This window comes from Mirounga leonina, unplaced genomic scaffold, assembly GCF_011800145.1.
Source record: "Mirounga leonina isolate KUSES-001 unplaced genomic scaffold, KU_Mleo_1.0 Mir_127, whole genome shotgun sequence".
In the NCBI taxonomy this organism is placed as follows: Eukaryota; Metazoa; Chordata; class Mammalia; order Carnivora; family Phocidae; genus Mirounga; species Mirounga leonina.
The window spans coordinates 51403764-51429539 of record NW_023270316.1 but is presented as its reverse complement, the minus strand read 5'-3'; the positions used below and the strand labels follow the sequence as shown (position 1 = coordinate 51429539).

The 25776-nt window shown below is 37.6% G+C and overlaps 1 protein-coding gene and 1 pseudogene across 10 annotated transcripts in view; one reads left to right on the top strand and one right to left on the bottom strand.

The window, feature by feature from the left end:
• The window catches only part of ELF1 (E74 like ETS transcription factor 1), a 107554-nt gene that overhangs the window by 69734 nt on the left and 12044 nt on the right, over positions 1-25776 (top strand). For 6 of the 9 annotated variants that reach the window (XM_035003275.1, XM_035003272.1, XM_035003273.1 and 3 more), the window contains 3 exons: positions 14743-14923; positions 20573-20680; positions 22016-22183. In XM_035003275.1, the coding sequence (XP_034859166.1) occupies positions 14743-14923; positions 20573-20680; positions 22016-22183 (457 nt within the window). Of the gene's footprint in view, positions 1-12598; positions 12850-14478; positions 14559-14742; positions 14924-20572; positions 20681-22015; positions 22184-25776 lie in introns of those variants that run through there. The other 3 variants (XM_035003277.1, XM_035003278.1, XM_035003276.1) reach the window with 3 other exon arrangements.
• LOC118009374 lies at positions 8528-9628 on the bottom strand (annotated as a pseudogene). The gene has a single exon (XR_004678906.1). The product of XR_004678906.1 is annotated as a signal recognition particle 19 kDa protein-like (transcript).

Sequence of the window (25776 nt, the reverse complement as noted above, 5' to 3'; positions counted from 1 at the left end):
TACATGATCTTGAAAAATTTTGCCTCCTCTCTGTTTTACTTAACACATAACACATAAGGAAGGATAAGTCATTATATGAACAGATAGTGTTAACTGGGTTACTGGCCCTTTTTTTTCTCCCAAGCCAGAGTCAGCTTCAACACTCTTTCAAGAATAACAGTGAAAAGCTAATGTCCTTTGGTTTACTAAAGTAAAAAGAAAACTGATTATTACTGGTTTGTTAGAGTGTGAATTTAACAAAGTGATGTCCTCAAATAATGTCCATAAATCTGATATGCCTAACATTAAATAAGTTAGAATATAGGCAGAGTTTTTTCCTTTTTTTTTTTTTTTCTTTTTTTTTTTTTTGACACAGTAACCAAAATTCTCAATATTAGGGCAGTTCTTTTTTTTTTGGAAAGAATTACAATGTAATGACTGGTAATACATTTGTGAGCTTATCTGTTTCATCTGTTCCCACCTAATGAGACATGGAGAGAAAGAGCACTGAGCTTGTGAGGCGGGATCAGGGAAGTCGGCCTGGAATTGTAGGGTAGGGACTGGAGTGAGGGAAGGAGAATTTTCCTCTCCTAAAAAGTGATATTTTAGGTGACAATTTAAAGATTTGTTATAATTTATGTTTTGTATGACTGGGCACTTCTGTCACTCCACTTTATTTCCTGGTATGGGGAAAACAAAAACAAGGGGATTTAGGAAAAACTTCCATTTACCTTCAGGAGAGTAACCACATGGGAAGCTCAAGGACCTGGTAGCTCTGACCTCCTTCCCTGCCCCGACATGGAAGCACGTTCAGAAATAATTGGGTATTGAAGATTTACCTGGGAAATGGTTTGTTATAAAGTGATTGATTTGTGTGCGTTCAGATCAACTGCCTACAACCTCAGCATAATATTGAATCCTGGAAATTGATATTTCTGATCAATTAAGAGTCTATGACATGTGGCATTAAAGAGTATCAGCTCGGGAACCAGGAGCCACCACTTACTAGATATGTGACTTCAGACAAGTTTTAAAATTTCACTGAGCTTTGATTTCCTTCACCAAAAATGAAAGAATTACTTTCCAAAGTTACGAGCATTCAGTGTTTATGTATTTGACAAGAGCTTAGCACAAAGGAAGCGGTCAATAAATGTGGCAGTTGCTGATATTAATGATCTGAATTAAACAAAGAAAAGGTGTTAAAGTTTGTTGTGTACCACTGCATACTCTATATTACTCAATTGTTTGGGATAAATTAGGTAATGAAGTCAATTTTTATAATTTGAATACCAGTTAGACAAATTCATTCAGCTTTTTTTTATTTTTAATGTTTTCATATTTTTTCTTTGCTGGCTTGGTTCTAGAATAAGCCAGTAAACTTGTCATTCAGGATTTTGAAAATCCGGCAGATTAATTCTGTGGGGTAGCACTCTCCTTTAATGTTAAGTGTGTTTGGAGATAGTTTGACCTGGAGTAGTTCAGTTTTTTTGGTGTGATTCTAATTTCTGTCATTGCCTATGATTGGCTAGTGTAACTTTTCCATTCTGGAAAAGGCTTTGTTGTAGCTAAACTGTCTATATTCAGGAATGTCTGCCTCATTTTATTTTATGATTCTTACATATTTATATAAGATTCTTGTCAAAGTCCATCTTTTAGAAGTAGGAATTTCCTCTTTATGATTTCACTTAAATTTTTTGAGTTATATAGAATCTGCATGTTTAAAACATCAATCTGGTAGTGACTGCTGTGATATTATCTAGTTGATTTGTAACTGAACGTTTAAACCTGGTTAAAATTTACTGTACCTCCCCATATCTACCTTTTTTTTTTAAACCTCATAATTGATTCTGTTCACACTTGGCCACACACACACACACACACACACCCTCTTAACCCACCAATGTTTTAAACTTTTAAAGTGAGCACTCTAATAAGAAAACAAACCAAGGTTGTTTTTAGTGACTATTGTACTTTTTGAGATGCATGGCCAAGTTGTAATTTATCCTGGCTAAAAAAAGAAAAATCTGGGCAAAGACTAAAGGCGGCCAACAGTCATGAAAGACCTAAACTGGGATTAGATTTAGCCAAATCAACTCCATAGGGATTTACAGTGGAATTTTAAACATTATCTGGGGGGAATTCTGGAGAACAGACCATTTTACTTAGACCTTTCTATGTTTCATGGTGCTGTGCAAGAGAGAAGCTAGGCTTCTCTCTCTGCTGTGGCCAACAGAAATAAACTTCATTCATATATATTCGTATATATATATATTTATTCATATATATATATATATATATGAATCTCCAAGCTTTATAACTGAGATGAAACTTTTATTATGACCATAATTTATCTATAGGATCCTATATACTCTTGTAGTCTATCCTAGTGATTAATCTTGTGGAGTTGGGAGTCAGATTGCCTGGGTTCACATTTCAGCTCTGCCTCTTCCTAGCTGGTTGACCAATGTAAATAAAAGAGCACAGTGCTGTGGGGATTGACTGGGATAAGCCATATGAAGTACTCAGCCTAGTAGCTGCTTCACTCCCACCACCACATTAGGAATACCACGTTGTTTTAATTTTATTGATCATTTTATTGAACTCTCAAAGACAGAGACTGGAGGACAACATTTTACATAGCACTGTGGTGAGTTTCTTAATCCGATTAAGAAAGTACTTTGCAAACTGCTGATTTCCAGAGATTTGAATCCTTTTTCTCTTACACTAAAGCCATTGGCTATAACATAATACTTACCTACATCATGATGTTTATAAAAAATACACAGTCCATAAAAAACATAGGATATTGAAGAAGGAGGGCCAATGGGAAGTGAGGGGACTGATATGATAGAAGCATATATTTCAATTTTGTGCCCAGATGATTCTTTGCAAGTTAACCTCCATGCCAAGAATACATTGCCTGCTCTAGTCATGAGTGAAGTGTAAATATATTTCCTAACATTTCGTAGAGCCCTTTATAGTTGACAGTGTCTTTTCCACATATACTTTGATTCCCACAAATCATTCTGTGATGGAAATACTCTTCTATTTCCTATTGTAGAATATTATCTCATTTATTCCTAGATAGCTAGAATAACTATTTTAGAATCTCGTAATAGATTCCTAAGGCAGAGTTGCAAAGGCACCCAGGGTACTGTTCAAAATAACCTACCCTATTCATTAAAGATATTTGGATCCCAATTCTGATGTAATAACATTGTTTCAGAGGATCAGTGGATAATTTGTCTTAATTATTAGCTGTTCATTTCTATACTCATTAATTTTGACAGTACTTGGTTGATTTGTTTATATTTCTGTTAAGAGATAATTGCAGAACTCTGTGGGGATTTGATACATCACTTGAGCGAGCGCATTGAAGTAGTTTTAAGTTTTCAGAATGGTAGGGCGCCTGGGTGGCTCAGATGGTTAAGCGTCTGCCTTCGGCTCAGGTCATGATCCCAGGGTCCTGGGATCGAGTTCCGCATCGGGCTCCCTGCTCCTTGGGAGCCTGCTTCTCCCTCTGCCTCTCTGTCTCTCATGAATAAATAAATAAAATCTTTAAAAAAAAAAAAAAAGTTTTCAGAATGGTAGTAATGAATATTTGGTGTTCTGTTTAAAATGAAAATGCACGAATAACAAAACTGAGGAGATTGCCAGGAATAATCCCCACATGCATAAAATTGGTAGGTCCAAAGAGTTTCATGGGTGTTATTTTAAACTTGAATGAATCATTTAAACAGTTTCAGTTCAGAGAGAAAAGTTTCCTAATTCATCGTTACAAAGCCAGCATATCACTGGTACCAAAACCTGGCAGAATGTGAGCACACACATGAACAATAGGTTAATCCCAAAATGGATATTTTGTTTAAATATAAGAGCTAATATTTATTGTCTCTTACCTCTGACAGGTCCTGTGAGCAATATACATTTTTTTCTTTTTTTTTAAATTGATTTTACTAAATTACATGATGTTGGTTTAAAAAAAATAATTCATAGGGGTGCCTGGGTGGCTCAGTCATTAAGCATCTGCCTTTGGTTTAAGTCATGATCCCAGGGTCCTGGGATCCACATCGGGCTCCCTGCTCTGCGGGAAGCCTGCTTCTCCCTCTCCCACTTCCCCTGCTTGTGTTCCCTCTCTTGCTGTGTCTCTGTCAAATAAATAAATAAAATCTTTAGAAAAAAAAGAAAAGTAATAATTCATAGAAGTTTATCCAAAGGCTACTCCTCAAAGATGAAAATTACCTCTAGTTGTGAGCTTCCTTCTTTTTCTCTGGCTTGATAATTACACTTTCCTTTATATACAGTGGTGTCTATAGAAAGCCATCTAAGATTTTTGCCATGAGACTCTGAGCCTCCGCTAAAACCTTTTACCTATAGTTTATAAAAGAAAGACAAATGATTCTCCAAACTAGAAAGTCAAGATCAGTGAACCTCTGATTCTCTAGATTTTCTTTCAAAAATACACATATTTTTCCTTCAACTTTTAAAGAGTCTGTTTTAAATGATCTACTTTTCAGCTGGTTTTGGTTGTCACACCTGGATGCAGTTGACTTAAAAATGTTTTGCTCCTTGCTGTTTCTTTCTAATTATTTTATTTTTAGTCATTCTGACTAGGACAGAATATTTTCTCTAGAGGATGTGTCGACACAAATTGAACAGACCTTTTAGAATTTCTAGAAGAAAGGAGGAGAGTATTATTGGAGCCCAAGTTAAGACAGCTGCCCAGGATACACAGTCTTCGCAAAGAGTGTTCTCGCATATTTTCTTTCGATCCTCTCCATAACCCTGTACTGTGTGGCAACTATTGTTATCCTCATTTTATGAATAAGGAGAGCCTTGGTAAGGAGGCATCTCGGAGAGGCTAACTGAGGAGATGAATGTTGCCCAGAAACACTACTGTAGAATGCAACAGCACCTGCACTGAAGTTGAAGTCTCTGATTTGAAAAAGCCCAAGCTCTTTATCATTATGCTGCGAGAGAGGAAAAGAACCTCGGAGGAAAAGAGAATCTGGAAGAATATTAAGTCCATCGTTGTTTATAGCGATTATACCTAAGTAGGATTTTCACTTTGTCCCAAATACATTTACATTATTAAAATCTGTAAAAACTAGATCCGGGTACTACACTTTGGGCCAGGAAACCTGTGTTTCAGAAGCTAGACAGACGTGTTGGGCAGCATGTACTACAGCTACATAGACTTTTCTGCTTGTTTGCTAAAACTCCTTCTCATCTTCTTTTAAAATAAGGATGGATAAGCTCATGTAAAGAGAGCTTGTGTTAGTCAACAGAAGTAGTCTCATTTGCAGATAATGAAGCTTTTAATGACAGATTTTTTTAAAGTATGCAGAGAATTTGGTTGTGAGGAAGCCTTCACAAAAACTTTGTGCTGAGCCTCAGAGATCTATTGCACAATCCTCTTTTTTTATGTAATCAAGCAATTCCAGAAATCATTCAAAATGTATTTTGAAAATTGGTAACAGTAGTAGTTATGAGGTAGGGGAACTCTATGGAAAGGGGACAATAATGTTTTTTACTCTTGGAATACAAATGTGTTCAGGTATTAATCTATTCCCCCAAACAATTTTTTTTAAATGCACCATGGGAGCTTGTTTAAAGGATTTTTAATTTTGATTCATTTTGTTCACCAGTCACCCTGATTTCATGTGTGTACATCCACCTAGATGTGCCATGTCTAAAGGTTTCCTTTAATTTTATTATGGTTTATTTGAGGGAATAAAATACCATCGTAGTATTTGACCTGGTTCCAATACCCATGCCTCAGAACAGTGCTCCGAGTTGTGAGAACTAGAGACCCTTTAAAGTTCCGTTTCCCCCGTCAGATGGACCTCTGCTTTTTAGACTTTTTATTGAAGTGTTGCATACATACAAAAATATTTATCATAAATCATAAGTGTACAGTTTGATCAGTTGTCACAAAATTGAACAGGTATGTTTCAGCTTTTGCTTTTCGTTCAAGTGCAAATCGTCGTTGCTGAGACTAAATGGTTGAGCTGTGTTCACCACTTTTCTGGAAGGACTTCCTAATTAAAAACAAAACAAAAACCAAAAAAAAATCATGCCTGTCAATGTAAGATTATGTTTTTCCCCCCAGCTTCATTGAGATGTAATTTATATGTAACATTAAGTGTACAAGGTAATGATTTGATACATGTGTGTAAGTAGTAAGCCAAATTTTAAGAGTGTTTATTTCTATCTAAGTCAACTGTTGAGGCACTTTATCATCAAATTGTTTTATCGAATGATTACTCTATGCCATGCAGTAGAACAAGTGATGTATTTACATGTCGTATCATTGAATTCTTACAACTCATTTAGATACTTGGTCTCGAAGTCTTTGGTTATAACTAAAGCTTCGAGAGGCTGAAAACTTCGCTGGAGTTCAAATACCCAGGGCACGGGGCAGTCTAGCTGTAAATAAGGGTCATTCTAACTCTAGAGCTTGAACACTTACTATTACATCCTTTTTTTACCAGGTGTATTTTTAGTGCATTTGCTGCATGGCAAATATTGTCTGATGGTGTCCTGATAGACTGAGGTGTTGGGTTTTGGTTTTCTGTTTTTGTTTTTTAAATCAAAGGTGAAGGAAATACTTTCAAAGCAGTGCCTTTGTAGCATGAGGCTTTGGAGCAGCATTCTGATCAGAAGAGAAGGCACAGGAATTGTTCTCAAAAATGCGTCAAGACATAGCAAGTGAACACTGTTTAGTGTGTATGTTTCTTGGAGTTGCCTTCGGGTGGGGAAGCTCCCGAAGATTATGGGAAGAGGGACACCCCACCCCACCCTTGGTGTTGCCTTGTCTTGTGGCAAAGTGATAGTGTAAATACTTGAAAATGTGCTCATTTTGCACCTATCTTAAAAAAACGAGTATCTGCGGGCGCCTGGGTGGCTCAGTTGGTTAAGCGACTGCCTTCGGCTCAGGTCATGATCCTGGAGTCCCTGGATCGAGTCCCGCATCGGGCTCCATGCTCGGCAGGGAGCCTGCTTCTCCCTCTGACCCTTCCCCCTCTCATGTGCTCTCTTTCTCATTCTCTCTCTCTCTCAAATAAATAAAATCTTTGGGAAAAAAAACCGAATACCTGCATGGGGAAGTTTTTAAAGACTGTTTTTAACTTGTCTTTCTCTTAGGAAAACGTTTGATAGATCTTTCATTTTCAGCTCTTTCATAGAGGATCTTGGTGCAGAATGTTTCACAGCAACCATGTTAACTGATTGAGCTTTGCTGTCAGGGAACCTTGGCAAAGAAGTTATTTGCAAGTTCTTTTGTGTTGTTTTTTTGCTTGTTTTGGTTTATAACCAAAGACTTGTTAAATAAACTTACTTCATATAGTTGGAATAATGGTCCATACTTTCTTAAATACTCTCTTAGGGCCTTGGATTGTGGTATACTGAGGAAAAAGCAAGCCTGGTGAGGGTAGCAACATACATTGCTGTTTACAGATTGGTCACTTTTCCTTCTCTTTTTAACTTGATGGTATTGCCACATACATCATCAACCACAACAAAAGGCAAACTATATAGTGGACGGTGTTGAGATTTGGGGAACTCTTTCGTGCCAGAACTTGGTTTGATTTTTATTGTAGCTGCTAAAAAAAAAAATTGTTAAAGTTTTGCTTTCAACACCTGTGTTAAATTTACCTGAAATTAATAGAAAGGAAAACTGGTATGTATTTTTCTCTCTGGAGTTAAGACCCTCTGTAAAGTTACACAGTAGTTGAAAGCTTATCACTGCAGTTTAATTTGCTTATAGAAACTGAGGCTTTGAAAACTCTGTTCTTTGACAGATTATAATCCCAAGAAGTCTTCCATCTCTCTTCCCATCCATCATTTTGTGATTTATTTTGGTTCTGTTACAAAAACAAATGGGAAAATAGTCTGCAAGTGCCAAAAGATGTCATAATTAACTTGTTTTTTTGGATTACTAGTACTTCAGACATTCATGTAAATCAAGTTAACTCTGTTTAGGGAATGTAGTTTTGAATTTCGTAATTCTTTAGAGTAGTGGTTCTAAACCCTGCATGCACGTTAGAACCATCCAAGGAACTTTAATAACATGGCCCTGGTCACATCCCCAGATGTTCGGACTTGTTTGCTCCCATATAGGGTCAAGTATTGATATTTTTAGGTGTTTCCCAGTGTGTAGTCAGCATTGATAACCATTGGTAGAGTTAACTGGGGTTCCCTGATTCAGCTAAAAGATACTGAAGAGAAGATGATTATTTAAACAAAGAGAGGTTTTAGAGATATTTGGAGATTTTTTTTTTTTTTTTTAAGTAGCCAACCAAATGAAACCGTATTTTTATTAGGACATCAACAAAGTGTTGACACCTTCATTTCTTTCTTTCTTTCTTTTTTTTTAAAGCATGGGTGATTTTATTTTTATTTTTTAAGATTTTACTTATTTGACAGAGAGAGCACAAGTAGGCAGAGTGGCAGGCAGAGAGAGAAGGAGAAGCAGGCTCCCGGATGCGGGGCCCGACTGGGATCACGACCCGAGCCGAAGGCAGACGCTCAACCGACTGAGCCACCCAGGCACCCCAAGCATGGGTAATTTTAGAACTCCAATTAAAGTAATGTTCTTAAGCCTACAAAATAAGCAAATCTAAAGCTTAACGTCCAGGACTTCCCATACGTCAAAAAACTAGTAATTGAACAATTACAATTGATTAAAATAATATGATCAGTAGATGTCCAAGAGGATTTAACCATTTTCTTCTAGTTTTAAGCTCACACTAAGCTTCCACTACCCATTTTATTCACTTAAATTATTTCCTCTACTAGCATTAATTAGTTCATAAGCAAAGGAGCAAAAGCCACAAAAGTCAAATTTTATTTCATTAACTTAAATGCTGAAGAAAATGTATATTTCAAATCTTTAATTAAACTCATTTATCTGAAACATGTTTACACACAGGACAGATACAGGATTTCAAGTAACTTATGGTAGAGTCCATTGTCCATTTAAAAATATGCTTCTTTCTTCCACAAAAACTGTGTTGAAAGGCAAAAAAATTTTCTTTTATACTACATAAAAGCTAGATGCAAACTTCTGATGTATATTTATTTCATTGTCAACTCTGATGCTGAAGCTGGGAGGCAGAGATGTCCATAGTTCGGTTAAATGATGCAAATAAAAAGCTTCCATTTCTCTGAGATATAAATTAGAAGCCTTCATTCACTGTCTTATCACAGTAGTACCACAGGCTTGATTGACTGACTCATATCCGGTCACTTCTTCTTTCCTTTCCCTTTTTTACTTCCCTTTCCTTGCTGAAGACTTTGGTCACCACCTCCTATTTTTTGTGTCCTTGTTTTTAGTTTGGGTATCATTTCTGCTACATACAACATTACTGACTTACGTGATGGGAACTGTACGAGACAGAGGCTGCCGTCTTCCTGTTTGAGCTGGACCCGGACTCTGCCCCTGTACTGAACATCACGATTCCACTCTCTAGAGTACATTTTATTTTTCTTACTTACGGGGATTCACCTCCCCTCCGCGATGGTCTTCTTGTTATTTAAATAAGCAGGATAGATACAAATGAACCTGTCCTGGTCGGCTGGCCGGGACCGAGCGGCGGCACAAGCCATCTTCACCCAGGCCCGCAGAGAGCCCACCCAGGACCTCCCGGGGAACTACCGCCCGGAACTCGGTTCTGAGATTTCGTGGACAACTCTGACACCTTCAATTCTTAAAAGGAGGTAACAGATCGTATTGCTAACTGAGGATATGGCCATTTTATGAGTAGCTGTGGCCTTCCTGAAGTTCATCTTTTAAAGATTTTTTTATTTTATTTTATTTTTATTTGAGAGAGAATGAGATAGAGCATGAGAGGGGGGAGGGTCAGAGGGAGAAGCAGACTCCCTGCCGAGCAGGGAGCCCGATGTGGGACTCGATCCTGGGACTCCAGGATCATGACCTGAGCCAAAGGCAGTCGCTTAATGACTGAGCCACCCAGGGGCCCCTGAAGTTCATCTTTTAAATAAATCTTGGGAAGGTTCTGGTTGAAATGATGTGGGAAAAACTGAGGTGGATAAGATTTGGTGGTCTTCAGCAAAGAAACTTAAAGAATAATGCCTAGCTTCAATTTAGAAATAGAAACAAGAATATATAATCTTAATTGCCACAAGCTAGCAAAGTTGTTTTGGGTAGAGGGAGCCAACTGTCAAATGATAAACTTAAAGCTAAATTAAATTGGATCCTGCTATGGGTTGAATTGCTCTCTCTACCCCACCTCCCCAAATTCATATGTTGAAATGCTAAGGCCTCAAATCTCAGAATGTGACCTTATTTGGAAACAGGGTTGCTACAGATGTAATAAGTTAAGATGAGGTTATACTAGAGTAGAATAGGCCCCTAATCCAATGTGATCAGAGTCCTTACGAGAAGAGAAAATTTGGACACAGACACATACAGGGGAGAACACCATGTGAACGTGACGACAGTCATCTATAAGCCAAGGAGAGAGGCCTGGAACAGATCCCTGTCTAAAAGCCCTCAGAAGGAACTACCCTGCCAGCACCTCGATTTCAGATTTCCAGCCTCCAGAACTGTGAGACAATAAATTTCTGTTGTTTTTAGCCGCCCAGTCTGTGGTACTTGGTTACAGCAGCCCTAGCGAACTAGTAAGTCCCAGTATTTTATTCATTTTTAAAATGTAAATCTAAGAAAATTTAACATTTGAAATTTTGCCATGCCTTCATGGCATGGCATTTAAGAGGTTGGGAACCATTTCTCAATCAGGAATTTTAGAATGTGTGGTTATAAAAGTTTTAGGTTACTGGTAACTCAGACTTGAGCCAGTTAGTTGCTAGTCAATCAGTATAAAAGGCAGGAATTTAACACGAGCCCAGACCAGGAGCTTGAGTTCCTGGAGTGTGTATTTTCCTTCCATTTATGTTAATAGAGGGGGGAGATTCTTTCCATACCTGAGAGAGGTTTCCTAGATGTATTTTGTATATACAGATTCAGTCCTGTTACCTGACATGTAGAGTTGGTCTGTTTGTTGTATATGATTTAAAAGCACCCTGGAGAAATTAGAGATGAACAGCTTTGAATATACATCTCCATTTCAGTGGAATAGATAAAAGTAGCCCATGCTTTTCATGAAAGGAGTGAGTACCTTAGAGAAAGCATGGCTAAGTCAGGAGTGATCCGGGGAAGTTCCTGTCTATGGCCCACGACAGAGTTCATAATAGACTCAGATTGGAGAAGCCCTGCAAATGATTATATAGAAAGTCATACCTTAAACACAGCACAGCCCCTTACCTTTTTTGTTTTTTTAAACAGAGCCAAGTAAATATGTCAGTAAAACAAAATGGCACCATGTTTAAGGCTGACCATAATGGTGTACAGGCAAAGAACATAGACCTTAGAGTCCAGTTCAGCTAAGGTTCTACCACTTACTAGCCATATGACTTGCGGTAAATTATTTCCCTTCCCCTTGAGCTTGTGTTTTCACATGTAGGAAACAGATAATCCAGTGTATCTCCCTCATAGGATTTTGAGTTGATTAAATAAGGTAGTAATTCATATAAATAAAGCAATAAGCAGAATACCTGGTGCATGTTAGGTGCTAATAAATGTTAGTTAATAGCACTAGCAGAGGCAACAGGTAGGTGGCCCCTGTGCATGCTAGCCCCCCCATTTAGTCCATAAGAATGAATCTCTTCTATTGTAACGTTACATACTTAGTTTTAGCATCCATGCCTTAATACATCTCAACAAAACAAAACCTGGAAGTGCCCTTAGGATCAGCTAGTGCTCTTCTTTCATTTAAAGTGAGGAAAATGGGGGCATCTGGGTGGCTCAGTCAGTTAAGCATCTGCCTTCAGCTCAGGTCATGATTCCAGGGTCCTTTGATTGAGCCCTGCACTGGGCTCCCTCCTCAGCGGGGAGTCTGCTTCTCCTCCCTCTGCCGTTCCCCCTGCTTGTGCGTGCTCTCTCTTTCTCTCAAATAAATAAAAATCTAAATAGATAAAGTGAGGAAAATGACAGTAGGATTGGAGAATGCCAGAGGTCTTATGGTTCACAGTCTTTCTTTTTTACATGTTGCTACCTTCTAAATCTCAGAACCATGTGTCCCTTTTCATTCTTTTTTTTACCGTTTTTTTTTTCTCCTTTTCATTCTTAAGTTTTTTTACTTCAAAGGAAACTAATTTTCCTGCTCTGTTACGGTTAACATTTTTCTTAATAAACGGTTTAAAAGTTATTAAAATCTTTGAAGTGAAATTAGGGCGCCTGGGTGACTCAGTCGTTAAGCGTCTGCCTTCGGCTCAGGTCATGATCCCAGGGTCCTGGGATCGAGTCCCGCATCGGGTTCCCTGCTCAGCGGGAAGCCTGCTTCTCCCTCTCCCACTCCCTCTGCTTGTGTTCCCTCTCTCACTGTCTCTCTCTGTCATATAAATAAATAAAATCTTAAAAAAAATCTTTGAAGTGAAATTAAAAGTTATTATTTAAAGTAAATTGAGGGGTGCCTGGGTGGCTCAGTGCGTTAAGCGTCTGCCTTCGGCTCAGGTCATGATCCAGGGTCCTGGTATCGAGCCCCACATCCGGCTCCCTGCTCTGTGGGAAACCTGCTTCTCCCTCTCCCATTCCCCCTGCTTGTGTTCCCTGTCTCGCTGTCTCTCTCTCTGTCAAATAAATAAAATCTTTAAAAAATAAAGTAAATTGAAATAAGCTTTATTATACATAGACTGTCTCTATTAGGGAACAAAGGAACTGGTAGCAGGGTTTGTCTCTGGGAAGAGACACTGATGGAGAAGTAGCATTGATTACTGTTACAACAGCGTGTTCCTGAGACCTAGAAATTCTGGAGAATAGAGTAATCATTTCCTCCAATTCACTTACTGGTGAGTAGAATAGAACAAGGAAGAAAATGGTAACAAATATCTGTAGTTATTTGAAACTCGAGAACTGTGTTGATTTAGATAAAATTTTGGAGATATGCCTTGTAATATCCTTACCCTTAACACTCACTACCCCAAATTTCAGGAGCCAAGTAGGTTTGGTTTCATTTGGGTGAGGACTGCTCCTGGGAGTTGCTTTGACATGCCTCTGTCTCTGACTTCATGGGTGACCTTGGGTAAATTTCTTAATCTAATTCTTCCTCTGCCAAGGGATAGAGGTGATAAGCTCTATTCTTACCTGGTACATAGAGTTGTTGCAGCATAAAATGAAATCATGTGAAAATTAACTCAGTTCTGGGCCCGCCTCGTTAGAAGACTAGGGGCTTAACCTTGAGCTCTTATGAGAGAAGTAGTGTTTCAGTAAGCACATGTTCATGCTAGGTTGGATTGCATGTGCAGCATTCACCTCTTAAAAAAGAGAAAAGGGGGGGTGCCTGGGTGGCTCAGACGGTTAAGTGTCTGCCTTCAGTTCAGGTCATGATCCCAGGGTCCTGGGATCCAGCCCCACATCGGGCTCCCTGCTCAGTGCAGAGCCTGCTTCTCCCTCTCCCTGCTGCTCCCCCTGCTTGTGTGCTTGCTCTCTCTCTGACAAATAAATAAATAAAATCTTAAAAAAATAAAAAATAAAAAAGGAAAGCCCAATGACTATGCTTTGCCTTGGCCATTGTATAGATTTCCTCTCGTGTGTGTGTGTGTGTGTGTGTGTGTGTGTGTGTGAGTGAGTTTTACAGTGCAGTGTGTGAGCCTCCTACTTTCTGTTTTAAAACTTACGATTTGGGGAGTCAGTTACTTCTAACTTCCTCTTTTCTGAAATGGAAAGAAACATTTTGGATTAAAATGATCCAAATATGTTCTAGGGTTATTAACCATAAATTTCAGAGCATAGCATTCTTCAAGGCACAGATAGTATGTTTAGCACAGATAGTGATATCTTAATGTTTAATTGAAGTAGTTAAATTCTTAGGATAGAAGTCGCATTTAACCTCAGTGTGCAGTGCTACAAATATGTTAATTGTACGCTGTATATAAGGTAATATTCATGTATTTAGGAAATATACACTGAATTATTTAGGGTTAAAGGAGGAATGTCTACCACTATCAAACAAATCAGAAAAAATAGAAATAATAATATAGAAAGATAGCGATAGACATGATCAAAAATTTTGCAATCTTATGACTAGATAGAAAATGAAAGTTAATTTTCCCATTTGAGTCAAAAGCTACTGTTAAACACAGGCTATGTGCCAGTGACAATGTAATATTTATTAAGCTTCTGTGGTTTTTTCCTGTCAAACTTCTGTTGAGATTTTATGTAATTGTACATTTCATTTGTTGTATGCCACTTTTTATGAATTAATGTTATTAGCAGTTTTTTTTTTTAAGATTTTATTTATTTATTTGACAGAGAGACACATCGAGAGAGGGAACACAAGCAGGAGGAGTGGGAGAGGGAGAAGCAGGCTTCCCGCCGAGCAGGGAGCCCAATGCGGGGCTCGATCCCAGGACTCTGGGATCATGACCTAAGCCGAAGGCAGACGCTTAACGACTGAGCCACCCAGGCGCCCCGATAATAGCATTTTTTAAATTTAATGTGGTTTAAAAGTATGCTTTTATAGGATTTTCCAGTGAAAACTTGGTTGTTAAGACCCAAGGTTGGTAATAAAAGTTTTATTTGGTCTTAATAGATATATATTCTCTGCAGCCCAGAAAGATTGTCAAGATTTAAGTAGCTGATGATAGAAAAGCTAAATTGATGTCCAGTATAAAATATTTTTTGGTTGTATTTAACAAAAGCAAACACTTTGTTAATCCTTTTTTCTCGCTCACCCCTCCCAGCTTGGTGACCCAGCTATTTTTCCTGCCGTAATTGTGGAGCATGTTCCTGGTGCTGACATTCTCAATAGTTATGCGGGTCTAGCCTGTGTGGAAGAGCCCAATGACATGATTACGGAGAGCTCCCTGGATGTCGCCGAAGAGGAGATCATCGATGATGATGACGACGACATCACGCTTACAGGTGTGTGTGCCTCCAGCAGCACCTTACCTCAGCGTGGTTTTGTGCAGTTTCCTTGCCCTGTGATCTTGGGGGTGCAAGAAGTCCTCAACTCGGTTTCAGGGAACTCCATTATCTACAGAGGCTAGAGCAGGGGGACGAAAATTATATTTCTTCCTCACCTACCTGTGTTTCATACTGCTTTCTCACACCCCCTTCCTTCTTTCCTAAATATATTGAGATGAGTGTGACAAAATAGGGATCTATAAGAAGAACCAGGCCAACGGAACACTTTGTCAGGTATTCGCTGAACGCTTCTTATATACCAAGCTGTGTATTCTTGGTAACAGTGAGAAGTTGTTTGTAGGGAAAAATACAGGATTGTTCTTCTTTTACTACTGTCACAAGAAGCAAAATAGGAGGCCATGATCAGGTCCTAGGGTTTAAAGAAGATTTCTCTTCTGGTTCAGTCAGAACTAGTAGCATATTTGAAATGTGAAGAGTTCATGGTGTAAGTGTGAGGTTGTGAGTAATGCTATTTTCATCAGTTTTAGAATTTGGTACATACATTTGTATTTTTATACATTTACATTGATCTGTCTGGGCCAGAGGTGTTGGAGGTGTTTGAGAAAATTAATTATTTGGAAGCAAAGGTTACTTGAATATTTATTCTTAAATTTTAAAAAAGAATAGGAAATTGGCATCAGTCACAGTGTTATTAACTAAACCTACACTTTATTTGTATGCCAACCGTTTCAAACTGATGTCCTTTTTCTGTTTCAGTATCCTATCTATAATCTTACATTTAGTTATTTCTTCTTAGTCTCTTCCAGTCTGTTACAGTTCCTCTTTCTTCGTCTCTCAGTAACCTTGACACTTTTTTTTTTTAAGATTTTATTTGTTCATTTGACCGAGAGAGAGGGAGAGAATGAGCAGGGGGAGGAGCAGAGGGAGAGGGAGAAGCAGGCTCCTCACTGAGCAGGGAGCCTGATGCGGGGCTTGATCCCAGCACCCTGGGAGCATGACTTGAGCCAAAGGCAGACACTCAACCCACTGAGCCACCCAGGCACCCCTAACCTTGACACTTTTGAGGAGTGCTGGTCAAACATTGTAGTATGTCCCTCAATTTTATTTGTGTGATATTTTCTCATTGTCTCAACTGAGATAATGCATTTTGAGCAAGAATACCACCAAAATGGCATTGTCTTCTTCTTAGTGCATCATATTAACATAGTAGATATTGTTTTATTTTTTTTAAAAAGGAAGATTTTTAAAAGTTTACTATCTCATTTAATTCTCACAAGAGAAAAAGAAAAAAATTAGGTTAAATGAAATGACTTGCCTAAGATCACACACCAAGTGACTGAGTCCCCACTGATAACACTGACAAACAACACTTAGTTTTTGTCTTGTCCTCTGTTTTTTACAAAGCATATCCTATATTCACATTTTTTGTTCAGAGGAACCCAATGAAAGTTTTTCTGATAAATCTAGACTTACCAGGTTTTTCCTTACCAGTTAGGAAATTAGAGTACTCAGGTGAGAGGTTTCCATTCATTACTGACAGTGAGTTATGTGTTTTGTGTAACAGGATGATCATCGCTGTGCATATATATCTGTTGTGTAGCTAGTGGGTTTTTTGCAGCATATTCTGTCGTAACTTCTTGATGCCTTAGTGTAAGGCTACATGTGGTCTCAGTAGGTTGGGAATGAGGGTCTCCCCTGAAGTCATCAGGGTGGTCCTCAGAGAAGAAATTGAGACTAGGGAAGCAGATGTGGGATCTTTAGGAGAAAGAATTACTTCTTTCTTTCAGTGTTTCACTCTCTTGGGCTTGGACTTGAAGATACCTGATGGCAAAATACACACAGGCTCCTTCCTTCCTGGAAAATAGAACTGGTATTGAATGGGTCTAGAAGACAAGCCGCCATATCTTGAAAACCAGATTCACTATTTTCATATTTCTTCTCCCTCCCCTGTCTTATTTCCCAACTTGAGCCTTTATTTAGCCCTTCCATCCTTCTTCGAGCAATGACATAAGAAAGCAAAGAACCCTGGAGCCCTCCTGAGTTCAGAGTAAGAGAGGGAAGAATGTTGTGCTTTTCAGAAACTACAGGGGGAAAAGAGATAGGGAAAAAAGAATTTATAAACTGTGAGTCCTAGATAGCACTTCAGATGATATTAAGGAATTGTTAATATTTTTAGGTATGACAATAACATACCATACATACGCTAAAATATTTAGAGATGAAATAGAGTGTCTTAGATTCCTTCAAAATAATCCCAGGGAGTGGGTGTGGGGTGTGTGTGAGGGGACCTTGGGGGCAGTAATTGGAGTAGGAATGAAAGAAGATTGACCTTGTGTTGGTAATGGTTAATGCTGAGAATGGATATGTGAGAATTCATTATACTGTGTTCCATAATTTGATTTTGTTTGAAATTTTCAATAATAAAAAGATCTATTTTTATGGATTTGAGGCTTATATTAGACTGCAGGTATCATCTGTATGCCCTGATATCAAATTTTCATGTTCATTACAATACTCTCATTTTTATCATCAGTTTATCTCATATCAAGTTTGATATATATTTGAACCTGTAAAATAAATGTATAATAGTAAAATACCACTTTTATCTGTTTATATGATAGAGTCCTACATAAAGTTTCATTTGAAAAAAGGTTATGGTGTTAACAATTTTTGAAAGTCATTTGACCATGATTTCTTTGTATGTGGAGATTCTTCTTCCATTGCCAGTCTTTGAAGATCTAAAAGTAAAATTATTAATGGAGATGGTACAAATTCTATTTTCTCAAATAGAAGGTAACCATGATGACTATATTCATTCGTAAATCTTCTCTTTTAAATAATACTATTATGTGTCTCTTCGTATGTATTCTTGTCTGTTCTTACAAGGTCAGATGCAATTTTTAGTAATTTATAGTAATATCAAATGTATTTATAAATTATTCCCTAAGTTATTATAGTATAATAACTTCCCTAAGTTATTATAGTATATGGTATAAATAGATTTTAACTAATTGCTAGATCACAGCTAATCTGTTACAAAGAAGGTTTAAAATGCATGTATGAAAAGCTTGTGGGGTTTATTATTGCCAAAAGAAATTTTTTTTTTTTTAAGGTTTTATTTATTCATTTGAGACACAGAGAGAGAGAACATGAGCAGGGAGAGAGGCAGAGGGAGAAGCAGGCTCCCCGCTGAGCCAGGAGCCCGATGTGGGGCTCGATCCCAGGACTCTGGGATCATGACCTGAGCCGAAGTCAGATGCTTAACCATCTGAGCTACCCAGGCGCCCTGCCAAAAGAAATTTTTGTCATCCATTTATTGAAGGTCTAACATTTTCTTTGTTTTTAAAAGTTAGATATACTTTTTTGCTTTTCTTTCATGTTTCATGTAGGACCAACCCATTTATTTTGCTTTTCTCAATCTAAGCACTGAAGCTGAGTGGAATAAACAAAGTTTTACAAACTAACATTGATACTAAACATATTCAACTTGCCTCATATTTTTGAAATACTAAAGGTGACATGATTTCTGTATATAGCTGTGGAATGATTTTTACTGTATAGTAAGTTAAAATGGCAAGGGTCAGGTAGCATGAATAGTATATTTTTACTTAAGATAGGAAAAAGAATATAAATGATATGTGTCTTTGTTTATATTTAAAAAATAGAAATATAAACCTCAAAACTAATAAAAATGGTTTTGTACAGGGAAAAGGAAGGGGCAGGAATGAAAGGTAGATTTTCTAAATGTACTTCGTTTTGTCATTTTTCTTTGGAGCCCTGTAAATATGTAACATAATTATAAAACAACACTAAGTCCAAAAGAGGAAAAATGAGCAATCTAAAAATCGAAGCACACTAAAACAAATGAACCTAATTACATTATTGAGGTGTGGCATACCCATATAGAGAAGAAGTACTTAAAGTGACTTTTTGGGGGGTGCCCGGGTGGCTCAGTCGGTTAAGCGTCTGCCTTTGGCTCAGGTCATGACCCCAGCATCCTGGGATCGAGCCCCACATGGGACTCCCTGCTCAGTGGGGGTCTGCTTCTCCCTCTGTGTGCTCTCTCTCTCGCACTGTCTCTCAAGTAAATAAATAAAATCTTTAAAAAAAAGATGAAAGTGATTTTTAGATTTTATTTATTAATTATTTAGAGAGAATGTGAGTGGGGGAGAGGAAAAGGGAGAGGGAAAAAGAGAGTCTTTTTTTTTTTTTTTTGGTAAAAGAGAATCTTAAGCAGGCTCCTAAGCAGGCTCCACGCCCAGCATGGAGCCCGCTGAGGGGCTCGAACTCACAACCCTGAGATCATGACCTGAGCCAAAATCAAGAGTCAGACACTTAACTGAGGGAGACACCCAGGCGCCCCTAAAGTTACTTTTAAGGCTGTGCATTTCCTAACAGGAAATATCCTAAAAAGCAAACAATAAAAATAAAGCTGCTAAGGAATCTTAAACTGTTTTCAATAATTACAACTTGTGTGAATGTATGTATATGATAGAGATGTTAGGGTAAAATCAAATAAATAATGAAGTTAATGTCATAAGAAGGCAAGATTTATAGAGTAAAATTAGGTATACAAATGTTAAATTGCAAAGTTAAATAAAAATTTTATAATCCTATAAATTCTATATAAATACATGGTATAAATATATAATTCTAGAAATAAATTCTATAATGCTATATTTGAATTGAAAATACTAGTATGAACTCATGGTCTATTTTCTTCTTTAAAAAAACAAAGACAAGGGGTGCCTGGGTCGCTCAGTCGTTAAGCGTCTGCCTTCGGCTCAGGTCGTGATCCCAGCATCCTGGGATCGAGCCCCGCATCAGGCTCCTTGCTCCGTGGGAAGCACGCCTCTCCCTCTCCCACTCCCCCGTGCTTGTGTTCCCTCTCTTGCTGTGTCTCTCTCTGTCAAATAAATAAAATCTTTAAAAAAAAAAAAAAAGACGAAATATTTTTTAGCCAAACATGGGACAGCTTAAACATTAATAAGGACAGTAACTAATGGATTGAAGTATATATCTAATGTTTATTTTTTATTTTTTAAAAATTCATTTATTTATTTTAGAGAGAAAGAGCAGGGGGGAGGGGCAGAGGGAGAGGGAGAGAGAAACCCAGCCAGACTCTGCTCTGAGCACGGAGCCTAATGCAGGGCTCGATCTCAAGACCCTGAGATCATGACCTGAGCCAAAACCAAGAGTTGGATGCTTAACTGACTAAGCCACCAAGGTGCCCTCTCCTTTTTTTTTTTTTTTAAAGATTTATTTATGTATTTTAGAGAGAGAGCAGGAGCGGGAGAAAGGGCAGAGAGAGAGAGGGAGAGAAGCATTAAAAAATTAGAAATAGAGGGGTGCCTGGGTATCTCAGTCAGTTAAGCATTCCCACTCTTGACCTCAGCTCAGGTCTTGATCCTCAGGGAAATGATGTTCAAGCCCCATGTTGGGCTCTGTGCTGGAGGGGTCTACCTGGAGCCTACAAGAAAAAAGAAAGAATTTAATAGTCATATTCAATAGTATGGATTTTATCTGTTGATACAAAGTATGTATATAAACCCAAGTATTAATTGATGTTCAAGAGATCAAAATCTGTGTGTTTTCAAGCAACAGAGGTCTTGTAGCTAACTCGTATTTTCTTCAAATGTATTGTAGTTGAAGCATCCTGTCCTAATGGGGATGAAACGATTGAAACTATCGAGGCTGCTGAGGCACTCCTCAATATGGATTCTCCTGGCCCTATGCTGGATGAAAAACGAATAAGTGAGTGGTCATGTGCATGATTGTTCATGTTCATATACTTGGAAAAGTTATTCTTGCCATCATTCTCTGTTAGATGGCAAATACCAAGAGACCAGAGATCATGTTTGATAAGTTTTGTGTCCCAAGTGCATTTTTAGGTACAGTACTGGTTGAGACACCTTTGCTAAAGTATTCAGTTAAACAAGGCTTTTTTTTTTTTAATTGAGGAGTGAGACCTTTAGGAATAAAAATAATTTATTTAGTTGTCAAATAGCAGATTAGGCAGAATTTATTCTCGTAACCTCATTGGTGAAAGTATTAGGGCATTTACGGCCCAAACTATTATAATTTAATGATCTGTATGAGTATTCATCAGTGAATAGGCAAAAATTCATTGAAAAAATTTCTAACACCTCATGGCAGAAAATTCACTGCCGCATTATTGATCTGCTTTTAAATCCATGTTCTCCTTTGAGCTTTTCAGACAAAGTGTCAAACTCATAAAATTAATTATTACTAAATGAGTTCAAGATGTGGTTGAGTATTTTTTGCATGCACAGCAGTGCATTAGGCAATAATGTGATGTATAAATGAACAGATAACTCTTTTTTTTCCTCAAGTTTACAGATTAATTTTGAAGGTAGTTGTTTACGTAAAAGCCAAAAATAAAGGCCATGGGAGGGATAGCAAAGTGTTCTGGAAGAAAAGAGTACTCTGGCTGAGAATATCAGAGACAGGCTTTATGGAAGAAATGTTTTAACCTGGGCTGTAAAAGACAAATAAGCTTTTAGTGGAAAGAGGAGATAGGGACGGGCATTTAAGGTAGAATGGGTTGAGCCAAGGAGACAGATCTGTAAAAAAACAGTGAAATGTTTGAGATAAAAATGCTTTGGTATAGCTGAAGTGTAAGCTTCTTGGTAGGTGGGAGATGAGAGTGGAAAGGTAGATTTGATTGAGATTGTGCAAGTTTCAAATGTCAGGCTGTGGAGTTTGGGTTGTTCTTACCATTTCCCCTCTATGAACTGGGTGAAAGGTCAGTTTTATTTTTCTAATAATTTTCAGGGTAGAAAGTTTTGTATAGAAGAATTATATGGTCAAATCAAACTTAGGTTTCAGAGAATAACTTTAGCAGCAATGAGAGAAGAATGGAGAAGCGAAACAAGATAGATTGGTGATAGGCAGTCAAGTAAGAAGGGCATTGAATTAGTCCTGTCAACCCTGGTCTGACTTAGGATGCCTAATTTTGGACAGAGGAAATAAGAAGGGACCAGATTTTTCATAGAAACAGGAAATTATCTGATGAAATTATTTTGATTTATAATACAAAGTTAATTAAGTTGATTTTATTTCCATTAGATAATAATATATTTAGTTCATCTGAAGATGACATTGTTGTTGCCCCAATCACCCATGTATCCGTCACATTAGATGGGATTCCTGAAGTGATGGAAACTCAGCAGGTTCAAGAGACATACGCACACTCACCAGGAGCATCATCACCAGAACAACCTAAAAGAAAAAAAGGTGAGTGGTTAATTTGTTTAGGGCAAACAGTCAAATTTTGATGTGGAATCTAAACATAATTTTTATTCAAGGATATTTCTACACCAATTAAAACTTACATAAGAAAAAATGAGGGTACAAAGCATAAATTAAAAGGTATATGTTGGGGCACCTGGATGGCTCAGTTGTTAAGCGTCTGCCTTCAGCTCAGGTCATGATCCCAGGGTCCTGGGATCGAGCCCCGCATCGGGCTCCCTGCTCCGCGGGAAGCCTGCTTCTCCCTCTCCCACTCCCCCTGCTTATGTTCCCTCTCTTGCTGTGTCTCTTTCTGTCAAATAAAAAATCTTAAAAAAAAAAAAAAGTAAAAGGTATATGTCTTCATATTAGATTCATTAAAAAATTAGATTATTTGGTGTATCTCGCAGAAATCGGGTTTTCCAACTTTTTTTTTAAAAGATTTTATTTATTTATTTATTTATTCCCTCCTCAGCGGGAAGTCTGCTCCTCTCTCTCCCACTCCCCCTGCTTGTGTTCCTGCTCTCGCTGTCTCTCTCTCTCTCTCTGTCAAATAAATAAAATCTTTAAAAAAACAAAAAAACAAAAAAAACAACTAAAAATACAGACAAAATGTCTGAAATAAGACATCAGTCAACAAAAGCAAGTGATCCTGAGAAACAGGAAACAAATGAGGTGAGCCCTATGATGACCCCACCTTACTGCATGGAGAAAAGTTTTTTTTTTTAAACAGTTTGACAGTTCCTTAAAACATTTAATGCATACTTAACTTGGGACCCAGCCATTCTTCTACTCAGTATTTACCCAAAAGAGATGAAGTCATACATTTATAGAAAAACATCTGCATGAATGAATGTTTTTAGTTTTATTTGCAATAACCCAAAACTTGAAACAACCCAAATGTCTATCAACTGCTGACTGGATAAACAACTTTGTGGTATATCTATCCAAGGAAATACCACTCAGCAGTAAAGTAGAATGTACTGTTGATATATACAACAAAAATGGATGAATCTCAACATAATTATGCTAAAGGAAAGAAGCCAGACTTAACATATTATATATATATATATATGTAATATATGTTTCTCTTCATATAAAATTGTGGAAACTGCAAACTATAATGGCAGAAAGTCTGTAAGTAGTTGGCTACCTTTGGATCAGGCAGAGTGGGAAAGGTATAATGATTACAGAGGGGTACAAAATACTTTTGGGGGTGAAGAATACATTCACTATTTTGAACATAGTGATGGTTTCACAGGTCAGTACTTATGTTGGAAGATATCAAGTTACAGATTTTAAAATATGCAGTTTCATTGTATGTTATACTTGAGTAAAGCTATTTTTATTTATTTATTTTTAAAGATTTTATTTATTTATTTGACAGAGAGAGACACAGCGAGAGAGGGAACACAAGCAGGGGGAGTGGGAGAGGGAGAAGCAGGTTCCCCGCAGAGCAGGGAGCCTGACGTGGGACTCAATTCCAGGACCCTGGGATCATGACCTGAGCCGAAGGCAGTGGCTTAACCGATGAGCCACCCAGGTGCCCAGTAAAGCTATTTTTAAAGTGAAGGACTAACATCCTACTTAATAGTGGAAGACTGATGTGATAAGGAACCAAACAGAACACATAACATATGGGCTAAACAGCAGATTAGTCACTGTTTAAAAGAGAATTAGTGAGCTCCAATATAGACCTGATATAGAATAAAAAATATGAAAGAGTTTGAGATGTGAGGATTGAATGAAAAGGTCTGCATGTTTAATCAAAGCTCCAGAAAGAGAATATGTAGAGCGAGGAAGAGGCAGTATTCCAAGATAATGACTGAGAGTTTTCCAAAGTGACATAAATCTCAGCATGGTGAATCCTGAGTACTATAACTATCAAAGAAATCTAAGCCTAAATACATTATAGTAAAAATGCAAAACACCGCCCCCCCAGCCCCCACCAAAAAAAAAAAAAAGATGAAACTAACAAACCAGGGAGAAACTACATTACTTGAAGAGGATTGATTTTTAGATTGGCAGCTTAGAAACTCCCAGTAGAGGCTGAAAGTTGGGTATCTTCAAAGTATTGAGAAGAACTGTCAGTCAAAAATCCTGTACCCAACTCACATAGAACTCACATAAAGCCATCCACCTTGAATGGTAAGGAAGATGATAGAAAGGATGGATATTAGGTAGGTTTACCAACTGTCTCTTTCTTGACTAAAACTAGTGGTGAAAACAGTGTGAAGAAGAAAATGATGTTATCTTTCAGGAAAAGTAGGTAAATAGAAGGCATAAAATAAGATGGTAGGAGGGATAGGAGCTAACGGAAGTCTTTGCTCCTAATATTTGTCACCCAGAAGTATCTGCCTCATGAATGGTTCTCTGCAGATGTCTGCAGTGATGGAAGTGAAGTACCTGGCTGCCTGGGTTCCATATTTATACATTAAGAGGGGCCTGAAGAGAGACCTTTTGATCCGCTTCTCCCTGATTCTTATTCACCCTAACTTCAGAAAGGTTTTCCTATTCGGTTTGGGGATGTGTTGTTACTAACCTTGTGACTTTAGCTCTAGAATTCTGTTCTTCTAAGTTATTGCCTTATGTTATCCTAACCCAGAATTCACCCTTGTGATCTAGACCAGCTAGAGTCAGCCTCAAGAACATTGGGATAAAGGGGCACCTGGCCGGCTCAGGTGGTAGAACATGAGACTCTTGATCTTGGGTCTTGAGTTTGAGCCCCACATTGGGCATAGAGATTACTTAGTTAAAAAAAAAAAAAAAGAATGATGGGGTAAAATATACTAAGGTATCCGTTTATACTTAATTTTCATTTCTTTCATGTACAGAACGGTAGTCTGTTCAGATAGCAAGATCATCTCAACATAAATCCTAGGCAAAATTGCCATCAAGTTGTGCTTCTAAATAAATGGCAAAAGAAGATCACAAAGCTTTAGAATAGTTGGTTCACCCAACCTAAGGCTGCACAAACTACAGTTAGCACTGTTGAAGTGGACTTAGAGATTGAATGATACATAACTATAAAGTTTGTTTTGCTGTGAATTAAAAGAAGTCCAGAAAATGAGAGTTTTCAAAATACATGGGAAAATAAAAACTGACTATGTAGTTCACCAAAATTTTGCCTCATGCATTTTTGTATTTCTAGAGTTTTGGGAAGTTTCCAGTATTAGAGAGCTACCTGTATGCAGATGGGAGAAAAACTAAAAATTGATTTCTCCTACTGTAAAAAGTTAATCTAACCAACAGATAAACCTATATGGCTTATTTTTTGAGCCCAAGTCTACCAACATCAAGAATAACCCCCCAAATTTTAAGAAAGCACTGTCAGTTTTGTTACCTCACAATGTTTTAAACTTAACCTCATTTTTATAAATGAGTGGATGTGTCATTTCCTACGTAAAAATGTTTGTGATCTAACCTACATTAACGATAAATTTTTACTGAAGTTCTTTTCCTTTTGAGTAAATAGTATTTTAGGAAACCAGTATGTGTGATATTGTGTATGTGTATAAAGTATTTGGCATTTGAAATTTAGGATAAATGACCAAATAGCATTTATAAACAGCTAAATTGTCCATTTCTCTCACTTTTGA